Source organism: Xyrauchen texanus, chromosome 32 (genome assembly GCF_025860055.1).
Source record: "Xyrauchen texanus isolate HMW12.3.18 chromosome 32, RBS_HiC_50CHRs, whole genome shotgun sequence".
Taxonomy (NCBI): Eukaryota; Metazoa; Chordata; class Actinopteri; order Cypriniformes; family Catostomidae; genus Xyrauchen; species Xyrauchen texanus.
Window position 1 is genome coordinate 14,472,452 of NC_068307.1, and position 16,710 is coordinate 14,489,161.

Genomic DNA, 16,710 nt, shown 5'->3' on the forward strand with positions numbered 1-16,710 from the left:
TAATTTGACGACATCTGGGTTTTGTGGACAGAGATTTACAGCTTTCCACCATATTTAGAATGAGAAGCATATTTCAAAACTATTGTGAACTACACATAGAAACCAAAGATCTTCAGATTTTTGCCAAAATAAAGACTAGAATGTTTCAAATATATTACTATGTTATATATATATATATATATATATATATATATATATATATATATATATATATTTATATTACTATTTTATATTAATACAATATTACTACCCAAGCTGCTTACCAATTTTTTTATTTGTTAGGTTAGGTTAATCTTTGTGCGTCCTTGCTCTTACTGCAATATATCACATTTTAAAACCAAAAGGCTAAAGAGATGGTTCAAACCAACTTAACATGGATCATCACACATGATGATAAATGTCAACGTATATCAGTTTCAAAATGCACCGACCTTTGGATCACAAGCCGAAACAACAAACATAAGACCAAAAGCCAGAAAGGACATAAAACCACCAAAGAACCTGGTAAAGGGGAAAGCAGAGGGATTACTGAACCTGGAAAATCGGGGAATCATTGTGATTAATCAAAGCTAGTGCTTTAATGCTCCAAAAGACTTTTCTATTAGCAGAGTAAAGGAATATGCTGGCTGTGTGAGCAGTGATGGCGGTAAAAGCTTAAAGATATGGTCTGTAAAATGATCTGCCAGAGCTGAATCCAGAGTTTACCGTCTGCAATGCTGCAAGCTTTGGCTTAATGTCCTCCACTGTGCCCTATAGGGCAATACCCTCATGCTGATTTTTGCCATCCATTCTGCATTCTCCGCCCAGTGTGTGCTGACGAGGCCATCGACTGAAACGAAAGATGATGTTGGAACATGAAATTCTGAGTATTCTGATGGCTACATGCAACAAAAAGAAAGTAATGCAACACTTAGTTACGTTTCCCTCCAGAGGGTAACATTAGGACACTTCCACACTAGAGAAAGCTCTGACAGAGCATTTAACATAAGAATGTGTAACACTGTGCCTTAACCAGATGTGATGCGACATGTTTCCAGCAACAAGCAATTTGTCTGTCCGCACAGAACATGAAACTGTTGTGCAACATGACAAAATCGCAGCCAGTCAGATAATATTTGATGTTTAATGTGCAGTAATGAGGAGTTGGATTTTGGACCAATGAGATTTTACAGTGGGCGGGGCTACATTGTAACAAAGTGATCGACAAAATATCCTGTCCTCTGTTTGTTGTGGTCACGGCTAGTTAGGTAAAAAAATCTTATTTACATGGCAGAGAACTTTTATCACGTAAACGCTTTATTGCGTTGAACAAGACGTGTTCCCTGTGAATTTGGTGACAGTAGGTCGAAATTTCTGCTGAAATCCATCTGTGCTTACCGATCTTCGAACCACATTTTTTAGACACTGTGTAAAGTCTAAATGTAAAGAAATACAATTTAATAAAAAGAAAATGCATCTTGAGACAGCTGCATTCTGTTTTATTCGTTGTGCTAGCTTTTTAGCACGTCATTAAGGCCACGTTCACACAGTCGATGTTTGGGATTGACAACCCAAAATTCCAACAGCTGTAACCGCAGTGACTGGACTTATGTAAATATCAAAGATGGCGGCGTCCATACCACCCTTACAAAAAAAATCTAGAGTTCTGACAAACTTGATGCAAACTTGCTGCAAATTATCCACTGATTATTTTCACATACAAATGAACTTGTGATTCGGCTCAGATGTTTATCAGATGTTTGCAGCTCTTCACCGGTAGTGATGAGCCTGCAGTAAACCTTTGACGACAATAAAGAGTTTGAGGCAAAGCTAATTTGCATGTGAAAATAACAAGTGGCGAATTTGCTGCAAATTTGCTAGAACTCTCGATTTTTGTAAAGGGACCGGCAAGTCTTATCACAATGACACATCAAATAAACAAATCTAATCGGGGTGCGAGTTAATGCGTCAAATCATAATTAACCGACAGCTCCTTTTAATGAGTTTTAAGCAAGTGTAGTGTCGCTTTAGAGTTGCGCAGCTCGCTTCCAGAACATAACTCTGAGGAGCTGTGTCTTGTTTCGGAAACTCTGTGCTCCAGACGTCGCATTTGTCGGCTGCATACATCCCAGAGGCTGTCTCATTTCAGAAAAAGCAAGTAGGGACACTACGATTGTAGCCTTCGAATGAAACATTCCTTCACAGGAATTCGGAGGATGCAGGAGGTGTATCCTTCGTTGGCTCTATCAACCCACATTTCTTTGCGTCAACAGTAGCACATAATTTCTGTGAAAAATAATGCAGATTTACCGGAAAATATAATCTCTGTATACCGATGCCTACCTAGCAACAGTACTCGCTAGTCTGGATAATTCATCTAATGTTGACCCCTCAGAATCTATGCCCTGTGGCGTACTGTTGATAACCACAAAAAATTATTTAGACTCGTCCCTCCTTTACTTCAAAAATAGCAAAAAATAAGGTTACAGTGAGGCATTTATGATTGCAGTTGAATGGGCCAATCTATAAAGTCAGAAACGTGAAGCTTTTGATTTTTTTGATAAAAGCACAAATTATTCTTCTCTAAAACTGGTGTATTATTAGGGTTTTAATGTTTACGCCATTCATCGTCATGACAACAAAGTTGTACAATTGGATATAACTGCACAGAAAAGCTTGGTATGCAATTTTATCACAATAGAATCATGTTTACACTAAAACAATGTCTAATTCTTGTGGCTGTGCTTTTGAAACACTGACTATTTGAACGTTTATGGATTGGGCCCATTCACTCCATTTGTAAGTGCCTCACTGTAACCCAGATTTGACCTTTTTTATAACGTAAAGGAATGACCAAAATAATTGTTTGTGATAATCAGCATTATGCCACAAATGCTGTCGTTTGAGCTTAACTTGAGCTATTAAACATGGAACATTCTTTGTGCAGCATTTTAAATTGAGAATGTGGGATATTTTTTTATTTGAAGAAGACATTCCTGGTTATAATTAACATGTGGCAACTCTTTCTCTCACTGACATCTCACGTTAAGAATAATTCGTCTTTTCAATGAACATACTCTGCAGCATTACAGTTACTTCATAAAGTCTCTTTCTGCAAAACAATACTGCTGCACACCAGCTACTATTAGCCAGTTGTGAGACTGTACTCACTCAAAATTAACAGATGGAATATGTCACATGCAACTCACTACGATGTGTTACAAAGACTATTTGAATTCATACTCTGTTGAGCCATGGGTTGTACATAATTCACACTGACACCCTCTGCTGAGAGCTTTGCTGGACTGGGCCCAGATACAGGCTTCAGCCACTCTGACAGATGCAGCAGGCAGTTTAAAAGAGCCAAGAGCAGTTTGAGTCAGGACTGGATAACCTTCAATAGGAGCCTGGGGCTCATGTAGGACTGAGCAGCTTAATGTAAATCTGGATTTAAGGAATTAGTAAACATAAAATGTTTTTACTTATTTATATTACCTTTTAGGAGATTATTTTTATGCTGCATATTAATATGCCAATGTAAGTGAGATGTGTAATTCTTTATATGCAGAGAGACTACTATAAGTAAGCCATTCATAGGTGGCATGCAAAGAGTAAAATGTGTGGCAGTATCAAAACTTGCTCTGTCGGTTTGATAAAATGTTTGATCTTCTGCCTCTGTTATATACCAGAATGGAGCAAGTAATTTCAATCACTTTTCACAATCCAGTCAAATCCCAATGGAGATCTGCTTCACTCAAATACATCACATTTTGAAAGTTTAAATGTTGTGATGTGTTGTTTTTGACACATGCATGACAAAGAATAATAAAATCACAAACACACTTGTGTGCTTCATGGCAGTGCCCATCACAAGGAAGCTGACGGTTATACTGATGGTGATGAAGATCTGGATCAGCTCTGCCACCCAGGAGAACCGGCTGTACCTCTGAGTTATGATCTGTGGAACAACAATCACTCATCATTTTATGTGTCAGATTTGAATTCACAATAACTGCAGTCGGTGGCAAGAAACTCCACAAGTTATGAAAAGCCTTAGTTCAAATTGGAAGGCTATAAGTTCATCCAAAAATGAAAATTCTCTCATCATTTACTCACCCTAATGCCATCCCAGATGTGTGTGACTTTCTTTCTTCTGCTGAACACAAATTAATATTTTAGCTCTTTAGGTTCATACAATGCAAGTGAATGGGTACCAACATTTTGAAGCACAAAAACCACTTAAAGGCAGCATACTCCACTGGTTCAATCTATAACTTCAGAAGTGATATAATTCTCCTTTTTCACTATCAATCTCCACTTTTACTTTCATATTCTTCTTTTGTTTTTGGTGATTCGCATTCTTTGTGCATATCGCCACCTACTGGGCAGGCAGGAGAATTTATAGTAAAACAGACTTAAATATTGATCTGTTTCTCACTCACACCTCTCATATCACTTCTGAATATATGGATTTAACCACTGGAGTATGGATTACCTTTATGATGCATTTGTGTGCTTTTTGGAGGTCCACATTTTTTTAATTGCATTGTGAGGACCTACAGAGCTGAGATATTCTTCTAAAAATCTTATTTGTGTTCAGGAGAAGAAAGAAACTCATACACATCTGGGATGGCATGAGGGTAAGTAAATGATAAGACAATTAAAATGTTTAGCTGAATGTTCCCTTTAAGAGTTTTCTTGCCACTGGGCCCTGATCTATAGATATCAGCTGTAGAAGGATATCTTAAATTGAGAAATTGGAGAGCAGTGCAGTTTAATGGCAACTGATCACCAGATTCTAAAAGTATATATATATATATATATATATATATATATATATATATATATATATATATATATATATATATTTACATTACATTTATGCATTTGGCAGACGCTTTTATCCAAAGCGACGTACAGAGCCCTTATTACAGGGACAATCCCCCTGGAGAAACCTGGAGTCAAGTGCCTTGCTCAAGGACACAATGGTGGTGGCTGTAGGGATTGAACCAGCGACCTTCTGATTAACAGTTACGCGCTTTAGCCCACTACGCCACCACCACTCCATACGGCACTTTTTATATATATTTTATTTTATATAAAAATATATATATATATATATATATATATATATATATATATATAAAATAAAAATGACATAAAAAAGTTCTTAGAGGGGTTTTCAATATATTTGTTGCATATAAAGACAACATATAATCAAAATCGACCATTTTTTAATACATGTTCCTGTCTTATTGTGCACAAATCATCAGTGCATATTATTAAAAAGAAGAAAATAATTTGTTTTCATAATCTTTCATCAAAATATGATAGCTTCATTATGGTATACACTGGTTCGAACCCCACAGCCACCACCATTGTGTCCTTGAGCAAGGCACTTAACTCCAGGTTGCTCCGTTGGGGTTGTCCCTGTAATAAGTGCTCTGTAAGTTGCTTTGGATAAAAGCGTCTGCCAAATGCATAAATGTAAATGTAAAAAAAAAAAAGAAAGAAATTTCTTGTGGAGATCTAAATATCCTAACCCAAATACAATCCCATTTTAGAGTTAAATCCTGTTATACTGACGACAAATTACTTTTCAAATGAAACTACACAAAAGAAAAACGAACAAGAAATGTTGCTCTTGAGGAAAGAGGAATTATCACAGGCAGGCAAACAGCTCTGCACAAACACACTGTAAAGCTGTAATACCACCACAGCATCTCTAGATGACGCTATTTGTCTTTTTGAGTACAACTGAACTAATGCAGTGAGTTTAGGGGCTGTTGCACAAACCAGCAAAAAAGAAATCATGAAAATGAAAAGCAAAATAAGCTTCATTCATGAAATTCAAGGAGAAAAAAATTCTTACCTAAAATTTTCAGCTTGATTTTAATGTAATAATACATTTTGTCATCATTTACTCACTCAAAATGACTTTTTTGTCATCTTATTTGTGTATACAGAAAAAAGTTATATGGGTTTAGAAAAACATAATAACAAGGTGAGTAAATGGTGACAGAATTCTCATTTGTGAGTGAACTATCCCTTTAAGAATGTTTTTTATAAAGGATTTGCATAAACTAATTCTGCTTGTGTTTCATGATTTTGTCTACTTTTTCATTATCCCACAAAAACAACCAAGGCCCAGTCCTGATGTACATCTGCTCCACAGCAAGCTTAAAGTTCAGAGGAGTTACTTGAATGCTTGGGATCACATGCTCTGTAGAGGTAAAGTTTAAAAGATAAGCACTGATGAGAATTCATTAATTCATTACGCAATTTTTGCTAAAACAAAAACTTAGCTTTTAGATAGAAACAAAGCTAAACTTCATGCTCAACAATGCTTTGTGCTCTGGGCAAAGGCATTGCACACTGAAAAACACAACTTGTTGAAAGTACTTTGATTAAAAAAGTCATTTTTTCCCATCAATGAAAAAATAATTGAACTCAAATGGGCTCTGTGTGGGCTAGAAAATGCAGGTCCTTCCAAGTATAGTCTTTCTCTGTTCTATTCATGTTTATACAACATTGTGGTGACCAAATATCCCCACAAGGATAGTAGACAACCTGAGATCACCTACCTTGTGGGGCCCAGCCAGTGGTCCCCATGAGGGAAATGTATTATTATAAATACCACACTATGTTTTTTTGAACATGTAAAAATGCAAAAAGTTTTCTTTGAGGGTTAGGTTTAGGGGTAGGGGATAGAAATGATCGTTAGATCTTTATAAAATCCATAAATTGCATGGAAGTCTATGGCGAGTCCCCACAATGATATAGAACAAGTTTGTGTATTCTCATGGGGGGGGGTTTGGGTGGTTTACATGGACATTTCTAGTGTCCCCATAATGCAAATTGCTTAAAAAAAAAAAACATACTAAACAATGTTTTTTTTTTTTATGTAAAAATGCAATAACAATTAGGGGATATAATCTATAGTTTATACAGTATAAAAATCGTTATGTCTACGGAGAGTCCTCATAATGATAGCTGCACCAACGTGTGTGTGTGCATGCGTGTTGTCATGCGTGTGTGAGAGAGAGAGTGCCCCGATCTCTTTATGGTTTGCGGTTCTGACTCATATCTGACATTTCAGTCTCTGAAATCTCAGCCCGGCAAACCATCCTTGGGCTCTTTTCATGTGTTTCTGTCTCTCTTACTCCAGTCTCTTATTTACTCTGGTATCCTGGCTATTCTTGCTCACACTATTATGATAAATAACCATATTCATAATAATAAATGCCCACTAAAACGCCAAACATCTTCACTGGTTTTCTATGAAAGATGTCAACAGCCTGTCACTACCAGGTTCATTCTTCAGAAGAGCTCCAATGCCCTGGGCTAGTCGCTCAGGAAAAGTTTTGAGGGGCCGGTCAGCCTAAAACAAAGAGCAATGGTATAGTGCAGGGAGCCAAAAGTCCTCAGAGAGGAGACTCAACGCCTCACTGCCTCTAAATTAGATCACAAATTCTCGCTCATGGCACTGTCTCACTACTGGCTCCTCAGGCACATTATTGTTTAAGACTTTCCCTCTGTTCTGCAGCCACCAAATACTCTCAGACATGGGACTTAAAGCACAATTGCTGCAGAATGACAGAGCTCAATGTAAAAAAAAAATAAAGCAGCAAAAAACTGAAAGTTTGACTGACATTTTAGCACAGGCACTTGTCAAGCTATTAAAGAGAGTTGGTACTTCACCCAAAAACATTTACTCATCCCTCATGCCATTCCAAACCCATTTGGTTTCCTTTCATCCGTGGAACACACAGAGATGTCCTTAGCAGAATTTCTAACCTGTTTAAATATGCGTAAACTTGAGATTCTGAGCTATGGGTACGATTTTCAGCCAAAAACTCATTATTTTCTTTCTGTTTCTCATATAAAGCTATCAAAAGCCTTCTGAAGACTTGTATTAAATTATATATTTGTACTATTTTAAGAGGTACTTTCATATTTTGTTTTTTTTTTGGACGTATGGAAAAGAGCAGCTTGGACATTCTGCTACTTTTGTGTTTCATGGAATAGAGAAAGTCATACAGTTTTGGGATGACATGAGGATGAGTAAGTAGATGAAGACTAATTCAACTGATTAAGAAGACATGATCTTACTGTTTTTGAGGTGAATCATTTATCTTTACACAGAAACCTGCAAATGGACCAATGATGGATAACAAGCTGGTGCTGTTATCTATGAATCCGCTCTCATAATTTAATGTGACTATAATAATCCAGTGGGCTGAAAATCTTTCAGAACCGTCTGTAAATAAAACATATTCTACATAATAAAACAACTGAGATGCAGGCAATTTGTGAGCTTATCTTGTTTAGGGACATTTTTGAACTGCATGAAAGGAATATAACATCACCTCATCATAAATTTGGGATGCTTCCATGCAAATTAGCATTCTAAAGTTTCTCATCATCTTGCCCCTGAGAGAAGAAACTTTATTTATATTCACGATGCGGTGCCTATGAAATTGTCAGTTTGATACACTGTCTCAGACAAGCCATGAAAAGTGGTTGTCTACATATAAATAGAAACAAGCATTCAGATACACTACAAGAGCAGAGCCACAGAGTTTCTCAGCGAGATCACAACTTTTTTTAGCTCTCTGTAAACTTTGTTGGAGTTGCTTTGTGAGTTTAGAAACGACAGCGCTGTCTTTCATCGACTAAACCGCGATACAGCTGGGCTTCAAAGAACACATTGCCGATAAACTGTAAGGATTTAATATATTTGTAATTTGTGTGTCCTTTCATAAATGATCTCATGCCTTTAGTCTTCATCTCAAACCCTCCATTAAACATCCTCCCATAAACCTTTGAACTAAACTTCTGCCATTTCTTCCAAATACTCTCAAACTAGATGTTGCTCCTGGCTATACAGCAAAGGTCTTAAAGAGCCATTACAAAATCTTTACAAGTTTGACCGTAAAAGTTTGGGAAGGACATTTAGAGGGTTTTGTTCCTTTCTTTAAAATAGACAATAGGCTTTAGTTAGGTCATAGCCATTAACCATGATTTGCAACTTGCACACATTCTCATTCAATAGAGGACTTCATTGGACAAAAATCTGTTTATTGCAAGATAAGTGATCAAACTTTGCTCGTTTCCTGGAAGAGAAAGACTGTAATTTTTAAGGGGTCATGTCATGAGGAATCAAACTTTCCTTGATATTTTGAAATATAAGAGGTCATAATGTAAGTTTCAGAACTTCAGACTGAGTAAGAGTATATTGAGTAAAATCCCCAAATATTGCTGTGTTCCTGGTTGTGGAAAAACTGCATCTCCGCATTGCCTTCGAATGATTCCAACATTAGGAGTGAGTGTCTTAAATGTATTTAAACAAGGTTTCTGAATGACAAATACAATGGTGAAGTAAGTATATGCTAGTAAGGCTGCAAGTTGTCTGGTATTAGCTAGGACATCCTGTATTTTAGCTGAAAATGAACACATCGGGATGTACATTGTCCTGTATTTAGGCAACAAAACGATCAAGGGGGACTCCCTACACAGCGAACATTCCATGATTCCATACACCGGATTCATATTTGCTGTGCAAAGATGTTAGCCAATCATAACAGTCTTAAAGGGGACATAACACAGAAACAGAGTATTTCAGACAAAATGCCAAAGACATGCTGGAAAATGGTAATGTAATACTACATTATGACTGTTATTTGTGCAAAATACTTCACTAACATTATAAATGAACCTTAAAGAAAATAATAATAATAAAAAAAATGACATGATCCCTTTAAATGCATATATGGTATATGATGAATGTTGATTTAGTAAACTTTTAGGTTTACATTAGCATAAAGATGGCTTCAAAACTAATAGAAATGGACTAAAAGCCACAAAACTCCAAATTTGATTTCTTTTTTTGAGTTTTTGAGTCTTTAAAGGAATAGTTCACCCAAAAAGAATAAGTCCTTCATCATTTGCCTACCCTTATCTCATATTCGTCTGACTTTTTTTCCTTCTGTGGAACACAAACAAAGATGAAGTCAATGGGATCCAAACATGTAGGCTACAAAAAGGACATAAAGGCAGCATAAAATGAATCCATGCGACTTGAATGGTTTAATCTATGTCTTCTGAAGCGATATGATTGCTCTGTTTTCACCATAAAGCTTAAATTCCACCCAGCTCTCCTATGCATGTTAATGACAGAAGCTCATTCACAAGTCTGCATGTTCTCACAAGAACTTCAGTTTGTATCACAAATGTGTCAGTTCTCATGAGAACATGCGTGTCAAGCACATTGGTTCTGAAGACATGGATTAAACCACTCAAGTCTAATGCTGCCTTTATGTCCTTTTTGGAGCTTGAAAATGTTAGATCCCATTGACTTACATTGTATGGACAAAAATATTTATTTCTGCAAAAGAAAGAAAGTCATACGAATTTAAGATGGCATGAGTGTGGGTACATGATGAGAGAAATATCATTTTTGGCTGAATTTCCCTTAAAATAGATGGATGCAAGGAACGTTTCTCATTTGGGGCCTGGGAAATTTCACAAGAGCCTCATTTGCAAAAGAATACAGCAAAAGACCTGTGACAAATGTAAATAATACACCTGAAGTCTATCAGTAATATAACATAACAGATTTTCCATTACAGATCTTTGGATTACTGAGAACTGTAGCTTTTCTGATCTCTACATGACTCAAAGTAAATGCCACCCTGTTGGGCTTTGGTAGACAAAAATTTTGCCAGCAGCTGCAGAACTATTTCGTTAACAAGCATGAGATGACCTTTTGATTAAGAAAGCACATCCTGTTGACGGAAACCTTGATCATTAATCACACTGTTTGAAATTTGCATTAAAGAGCCATTCTTATCGTTTCTGTTTAAACACATTAAAATAACATCTTAAAGATTCTGGTTCAGAGCCAAACCCAAGGTCAGCTCCAAGCATGCTTTAAAGAGATAGAGGAGATGTGATTGATGACACTTCTTAGGTCATAGCCAACTCATCGTTATGCTAATCATCTCTAAGACAAACGATCCTCGGTATTGATCCTCTGTTCAAACACAGCGGTGGACACTGATTGGACAAATTTACACTTACAACGTGAACGTTTAACTAAAAGGTGTGCAGGCATCACAGCTATTTCCAGTAGACAACATCCCAAATTGAGACCACCTAACACATGTCAGGCTGTTATGATTTAGGTAATGATTTTACTATGGACAGTCTTTGAAACTTTGCCTGGAAAGACAAAACTTGCACTTTGTCTAATTGTTTGATACGAATTCGATTTCGATTCCACCCCATTTCTCCTACCCCCAGTAGGTCTCTTTTCACATTGAACTTTTGGGTGGGAATAGGATTACAAACTGTCCCATATTAGCCAGGACATCCCGTATCTTGGCCGTAATGAAGACACCTATGTTCCCATACATAAGCGTCGAAACGCTCGAGGGGAACCCCAAGATTCTCATATTCACATGGTGAAAAGTTGGCAACCCTAGATCCGAATCACAGTTAATTTGTGTCATTGACACATCACTGTAAGTTCTAGAGGGATCTGTTTAACACTGTAGCTACACTCTCAGAGAAATAGGTTTAGGTACAAAGGCAGTCACTAGGGTGGTACCATCAAAGGGAACTTTTTTGAACCTCTAGTTTTGGGTAAATAATTGTACCCTAAGGATCTACTGTGTACCTTTAAAGATACATTTACTGTATATAGCTCCTTTTCCACCATCATGCCGAACAGTTCTCATCGCAAACTGTAACGTTCCATGCCAATCAAAGCCAGCTGGCGCGATTACAGTTTCAAATTCCACTGTAGTGTGGTAAAATCAGGAGAATGCCCGGAACAGATCCGTCTGTAGCGGCGGTGTGAAAAGTAAACATCGGAGTGAATGCGCTATGGAGGATGATCACATGTTCCAGTTTTTAGGACTGCTTTTTTCCCAATTGGTTTTACTCTTACACTGCTAATACACAGAAAAAACACTGCCCATGTTGCAAAAAGGAAAGCAAAAAAAAAAGCAGAGAGGTTTATTATCATGAGGGCTCATGCATGCCACTGGACATGAACATGCAGAAACGTATGCATGTGTGCATTTTCCATTTCTATTTTTCATTGAAAACTAATAGCACCTAATAAACAAGCAAATAGTTTTACTAAATTTGTATGTCCATATATGTGGACAGTGGGTACTGTTGTGAAAGTTGTTTAAATAAAACCAAGCTATAGTTTCAAATCAGTGTTACAGACAGAAATTAGCATAAGTAATTCTGATTCAAAGTAATAGCCAGCATCATCCAATCACTGCCAACAATGTTTAAATAAAATTATACATTATACATCCTGAATCTATATCCTGATTATAATTGTTCCATGTCTGCCAAATATGTTGGGTGGTCCTCTGCATCCTTAAACTGAACTTTTGGTCAGATTTTAGGAGTGAATGCACTTAGCTGCATTGAGAGCAATAGAACGTTACCTTGCTCCCTATTTAGTGAACTACTTAACCTCAAATATGTCTGTCTGCTCTGATCTCACAACAGTTTGAAATGCACCTTGTACCTCCAAACTCCATATAAAGCCTCAGAAAGCAAAATGTTTCAGCTTTTGGATCAACCCATGGATTCTCAATGTGATAATGCACAGTGAATATTGGAATGCATTTACTAATATTAATTAATAGAACCGTATTGTACAGTGATAACAAAATAAAATAAAAATTTATAAAAAGAGATGTATGTTAAAATGAAGCGAAATGACCCACAGATTTGTTAATGTTGAAAGTTATTTGTTTTTAAAACTTTTGAGGGAATAATGTCCCAAAATCCACGTATGTGGACATTATGTTTATTAGTGCTGACGCTGGAAGAATTATAGCATTTTTTATAAGGCCATATCAAACTAAACAAGAGATGCTACACTTTACATCTAAATAAGTTTCAATTAAATTTTTTTAAGAGTTTTCTTACCAGAGGCACTTTTGTTGGCTCTGTGCCTGTAGAAGCGCTTTATAGAAATGAATGCCATGTTATTGTGTCATGTGATTTGTGAACAGTATTCAGTGTGTTTAAATTAATTTGAATTATGCGTTGTGTATAGCAAAGCCAAAATACAATGTCAACGCATGTGGATGTGGTTTCGCACAAGATTAAAGTTTTTGTCTTTTTGGATTATCACAAACATTTTACATGGATGAACAGAATGGTGTTAGCTTGCTGTGGATACATTGCAAATAATGTGTCAAATGTAAGTTTCCTTTTCAAACACAATATATTCAGAGACAAGCAGTTATGAAAAATGCAAATCTAAGTGTGACAGGGAGCATGCAAAGATACAAATTAAACATCACCACATAAATCGAACCCCAGACCACCATTTCAAGAAGATTCAGATATGGCTTGCGGGTACTTCAAACCAAACTCTGACCTAAAACAGACTTCAGTCTGCACCAAAAGCTGCAAAATGTGCAGAGGAATAGCAGGGCATTTTAATCATAGCTCAGGAAAAAGCATCCCGGCAAGAGATACTGGGATCTCAGAATCACAGCGCAATGCTAAACAGCCCTGTGTGTCCCAAACGCCTGCTGCAGAGCCTGAATAGTTGATGAAATGCTGAAAATGACAAGACCCAGCAAAATCTCTGTACTTGTTCCACGATCAATGGCATAGACCATATTTCTTGACACCCAACTTATCATGTTTACATTAAGAGTCTCGACTATGGCTAATGTTGTTTGATGTTGCTTGGTAAAATCATCTGTTTCAATGGGTGACCCTGAATTAAGAAGCTCCAGTTCCAGGCTGGGAATGAAAAGTGGTCAATGCAAACCATTCATATGCATATTCCCCATAGAATACAGAATGCATGACCCCATTGCAGGCTTCATTATCTGTCAACGCAAGCAAAAAAAGCTGGATTATACAGAGTTGGTAGCCAGGCTAGGACGTGCATGGAATTCATTTGATTAAATTTTGTTGTTGGCAGTGTTAATCTCGTCAAACAAATTACTGACTAAATTGTTCATTGACAAAGTGTTTTTTTGATTTTGTTAATGATAACATAGAAATAAATGACACTGCAAGATATTATCAATGCACACGAAAACAATGTTTTTGAAAGAAGGAAAGTCTTCCTTCATATTGTTGAGTCAAATGATCTAGTCATAGTATTTGGGGATATCACTGCTTAAGCTGCGGCAGCTGAAACACCTGAACACTGGTAAACTGAAGCGCTCAGGGCCGGATGTAGGCATGGGCAGGGGTGGGCTAAGCCCACCCAAACATGAGTCTTGCCCACCCAATCAAACTTTTGGCAAACACATTATTAAATAAAATATTAAATTGTTTTGGTTAAAAAGCAATTTGGGAGTTGGCTGTGTGTTGCAAACATTGAGAGTGGGCTGTAAACCGCCCTAACCAATCACAAAATAACACAGGAAATTTGTAGTATTTTTCTGTTTTTGTTACTGGTTGAAAGCACTTTCTACATTTAAGAGGCAACTGGCACTGGGCTTCACTCTGCTATGTACCAAAGAAGGTTATGTGAGCGACAACGGTAATAAGAGATATTTGTGTGCTATACAAAGGTTTTTAGTGCCATAAAGAAGCCTGGTGGTGCTTCTAGCAGTGACTTTGGCTTCTGTTAATGTACCATCACAGGCTCCCTCTTCCCGCTCATCAAATATCTCTCTCTTCCTGCACCTCAGCCCCAAAAGATCACACTGCAGTTGTTAGCGAAATACTGGACCTGGGCTCCATTTCCCCAAAGCACTGCAAGCTTAAGTTAAAGTCTAAGATCGTAGAGACCACTGGTGCCAATTGTTTCTACGATCAACTTAGGCTTATGATGCTTTTGGGAAATGCAGCCCTGAATTGTAAAACACAATCCCAGCCAATATTAGCTGATTATACCATTACTGATCTTGGCTTGAATACAGTAGTGTTTTGCAGGACATGTAAATGTGCTTCTGTGTCCCCTGTTGAAAGTTCAGTGTCACTGAGAGATGCTTTCTTCACCTCCCGTCTTTTTATTTTTTATCTAAATTCCTGTATATTTAACTAAATTACTTTAAACATGTTTAGTTTAACTGGTAAAAATACTGTATCAATACCCTTTACTGCCCTACAAAGGCCAAACTCAGTAAATAATACTGAAACTGGATAAAAAAAATATATTTTTAATTATTATAGTGGAAGTTTTTTTAATTATTTTTATATGGATTTTGTAGTGAATGCATTTTAGCACATGATCCAAACTCAAGACCTGATTTCAGTCATAACTACATTTTGCATTTGCCTTTTTAGGGCAGTTTAATGGATAATACAATTTCTAAGAGAAATAATCACAATTTAATATGATATCATTATTTCTTTAAGTAGTTCACATCCCTGTTCAGACTTTAGGTTCTTAATATTTTATTGATCTCCCCATTACCACATCTAATGTATTTCTCTCCATTCCATCCTTGCATTAGTGGGGACTCTAATTTGCTTTAAGGCTGTATTTCTAATTATTTCTTTTTTACATCCTTTATTTAGCCAGGAAAGTCCCATTGAGATACAAAATCTCTTCTTCCAGGGAGTCCTGGTCAAGACCAATCCCCCCCAATCACAAATGCCCACCTATGACATCTCCAAGCCAACCCTAGCATAGCTAGGGTTAATCACCTCACTCAAATGCATCCTAAATAGGCTATATGTTTAATCAGATTACTGATTAATTTAATGGGTAACACTTTACAATAAGGTTCCATTTATAAACATTAGTTAACAACATTTGTTAACATGAACTAAAAATAATTTTACAGTGTAGGTAATTAGCGACTTTGTGATAATGTTATCATTATAATTTGCATAATGGTAAGTGTGGCAGGGCGGAGTGCGGGGCCGGGTCGTGATCATACACATCCGGTCCCTTATCAGGCTTATCAAGCATCCGAGAGGGATAAAGGTCGACTGCGGAGGATTGTGCGGGAGAGAGAGATAGTTTACGGACATGCCCGTCATGTGTGTGTTTGTCTTTTAAGTTTATCATTAAAACTATTATTTATATTGTCAAGCCGGTTCACGCCGTAGTAGAGTTCTCGCCACTACCGTCCACCCCAACGGAGCAGCCGCGGCCATCTGCCGGGGGACGAGCAGCCCAGCCGCCTGGAAGAGGACGACGCCTGGAGTGGTCAGGGCCGCTGCCAGGGTCGCTCGCAGGAGTCGCCTACCAGCCGCTGAAACGCGGCGGGGTCTGAGACCGCCGAACGCGAGCGGGAAGGGGCTCGCTGCCGACCGCCTGGAGCGGGAGACACGTTTGTCATGTGTGTGTTTGTCTTTTAAGTTTATCATTAAAACTATTATTTATATTGTCAAGCCTGTTCTCGCCTCCTCCTTCCCATTGAATTCCTTTACAGTAAGCTTATGGCTTTAAGCTTATTCCTGTGTAATACTACTTGCATGGCAATTGAAAATAATATCACAAACAGTTTTAAATATGGTTTATGAGCAATGTAGCTTTTTAGGATCGACAGATTTTTAGGGATGGATATAATTTGATCAAATACACATTCAGATTCTCTTTGAATACAAACAAGACTTCATTAACTAATCTACAACATACAGCTAAACTAACAAACAACTAAACTGACACAGAGACAAACATCAAAGTGACCAACACTTGGACAGAAGATGAATTGGAAATAATCTGTAACAGAAAAATTAACTTTATGGAGACTACAGACCATAACTTGAGAA

At 37.2% G+C, this 16,710-nt stretch overlaps 1 protein-coding gene across 1 annotated transcript in view; it reads right to left on the minus strand.

The window, feature by feature from the left end:
- si:ch211-51h4.2 (uncharacterized) overlaps positions 1–16,710 on the minus strand; it is a 163,924-nt gene that overhangs the window by 2,722 nt on the left and 144,492 nt on the right. The window contains exons 14-16 of the mRNA XM_052101126.1: positions 3,823–3,937; positions 706–829; positions 432–501 (exon numbers count right to left, since the gene is read on the minus strand). Of these exons, the coding sequence (XP_051957086.1) occupies positions 432–501; positions 706–829; positions 3,823–3,937 (309 nt within the window). The remainder of the gene's footprint in view (positions 1–431; positions 502–705; positions 830–3,822; positions 3,938–16,710) is intronic.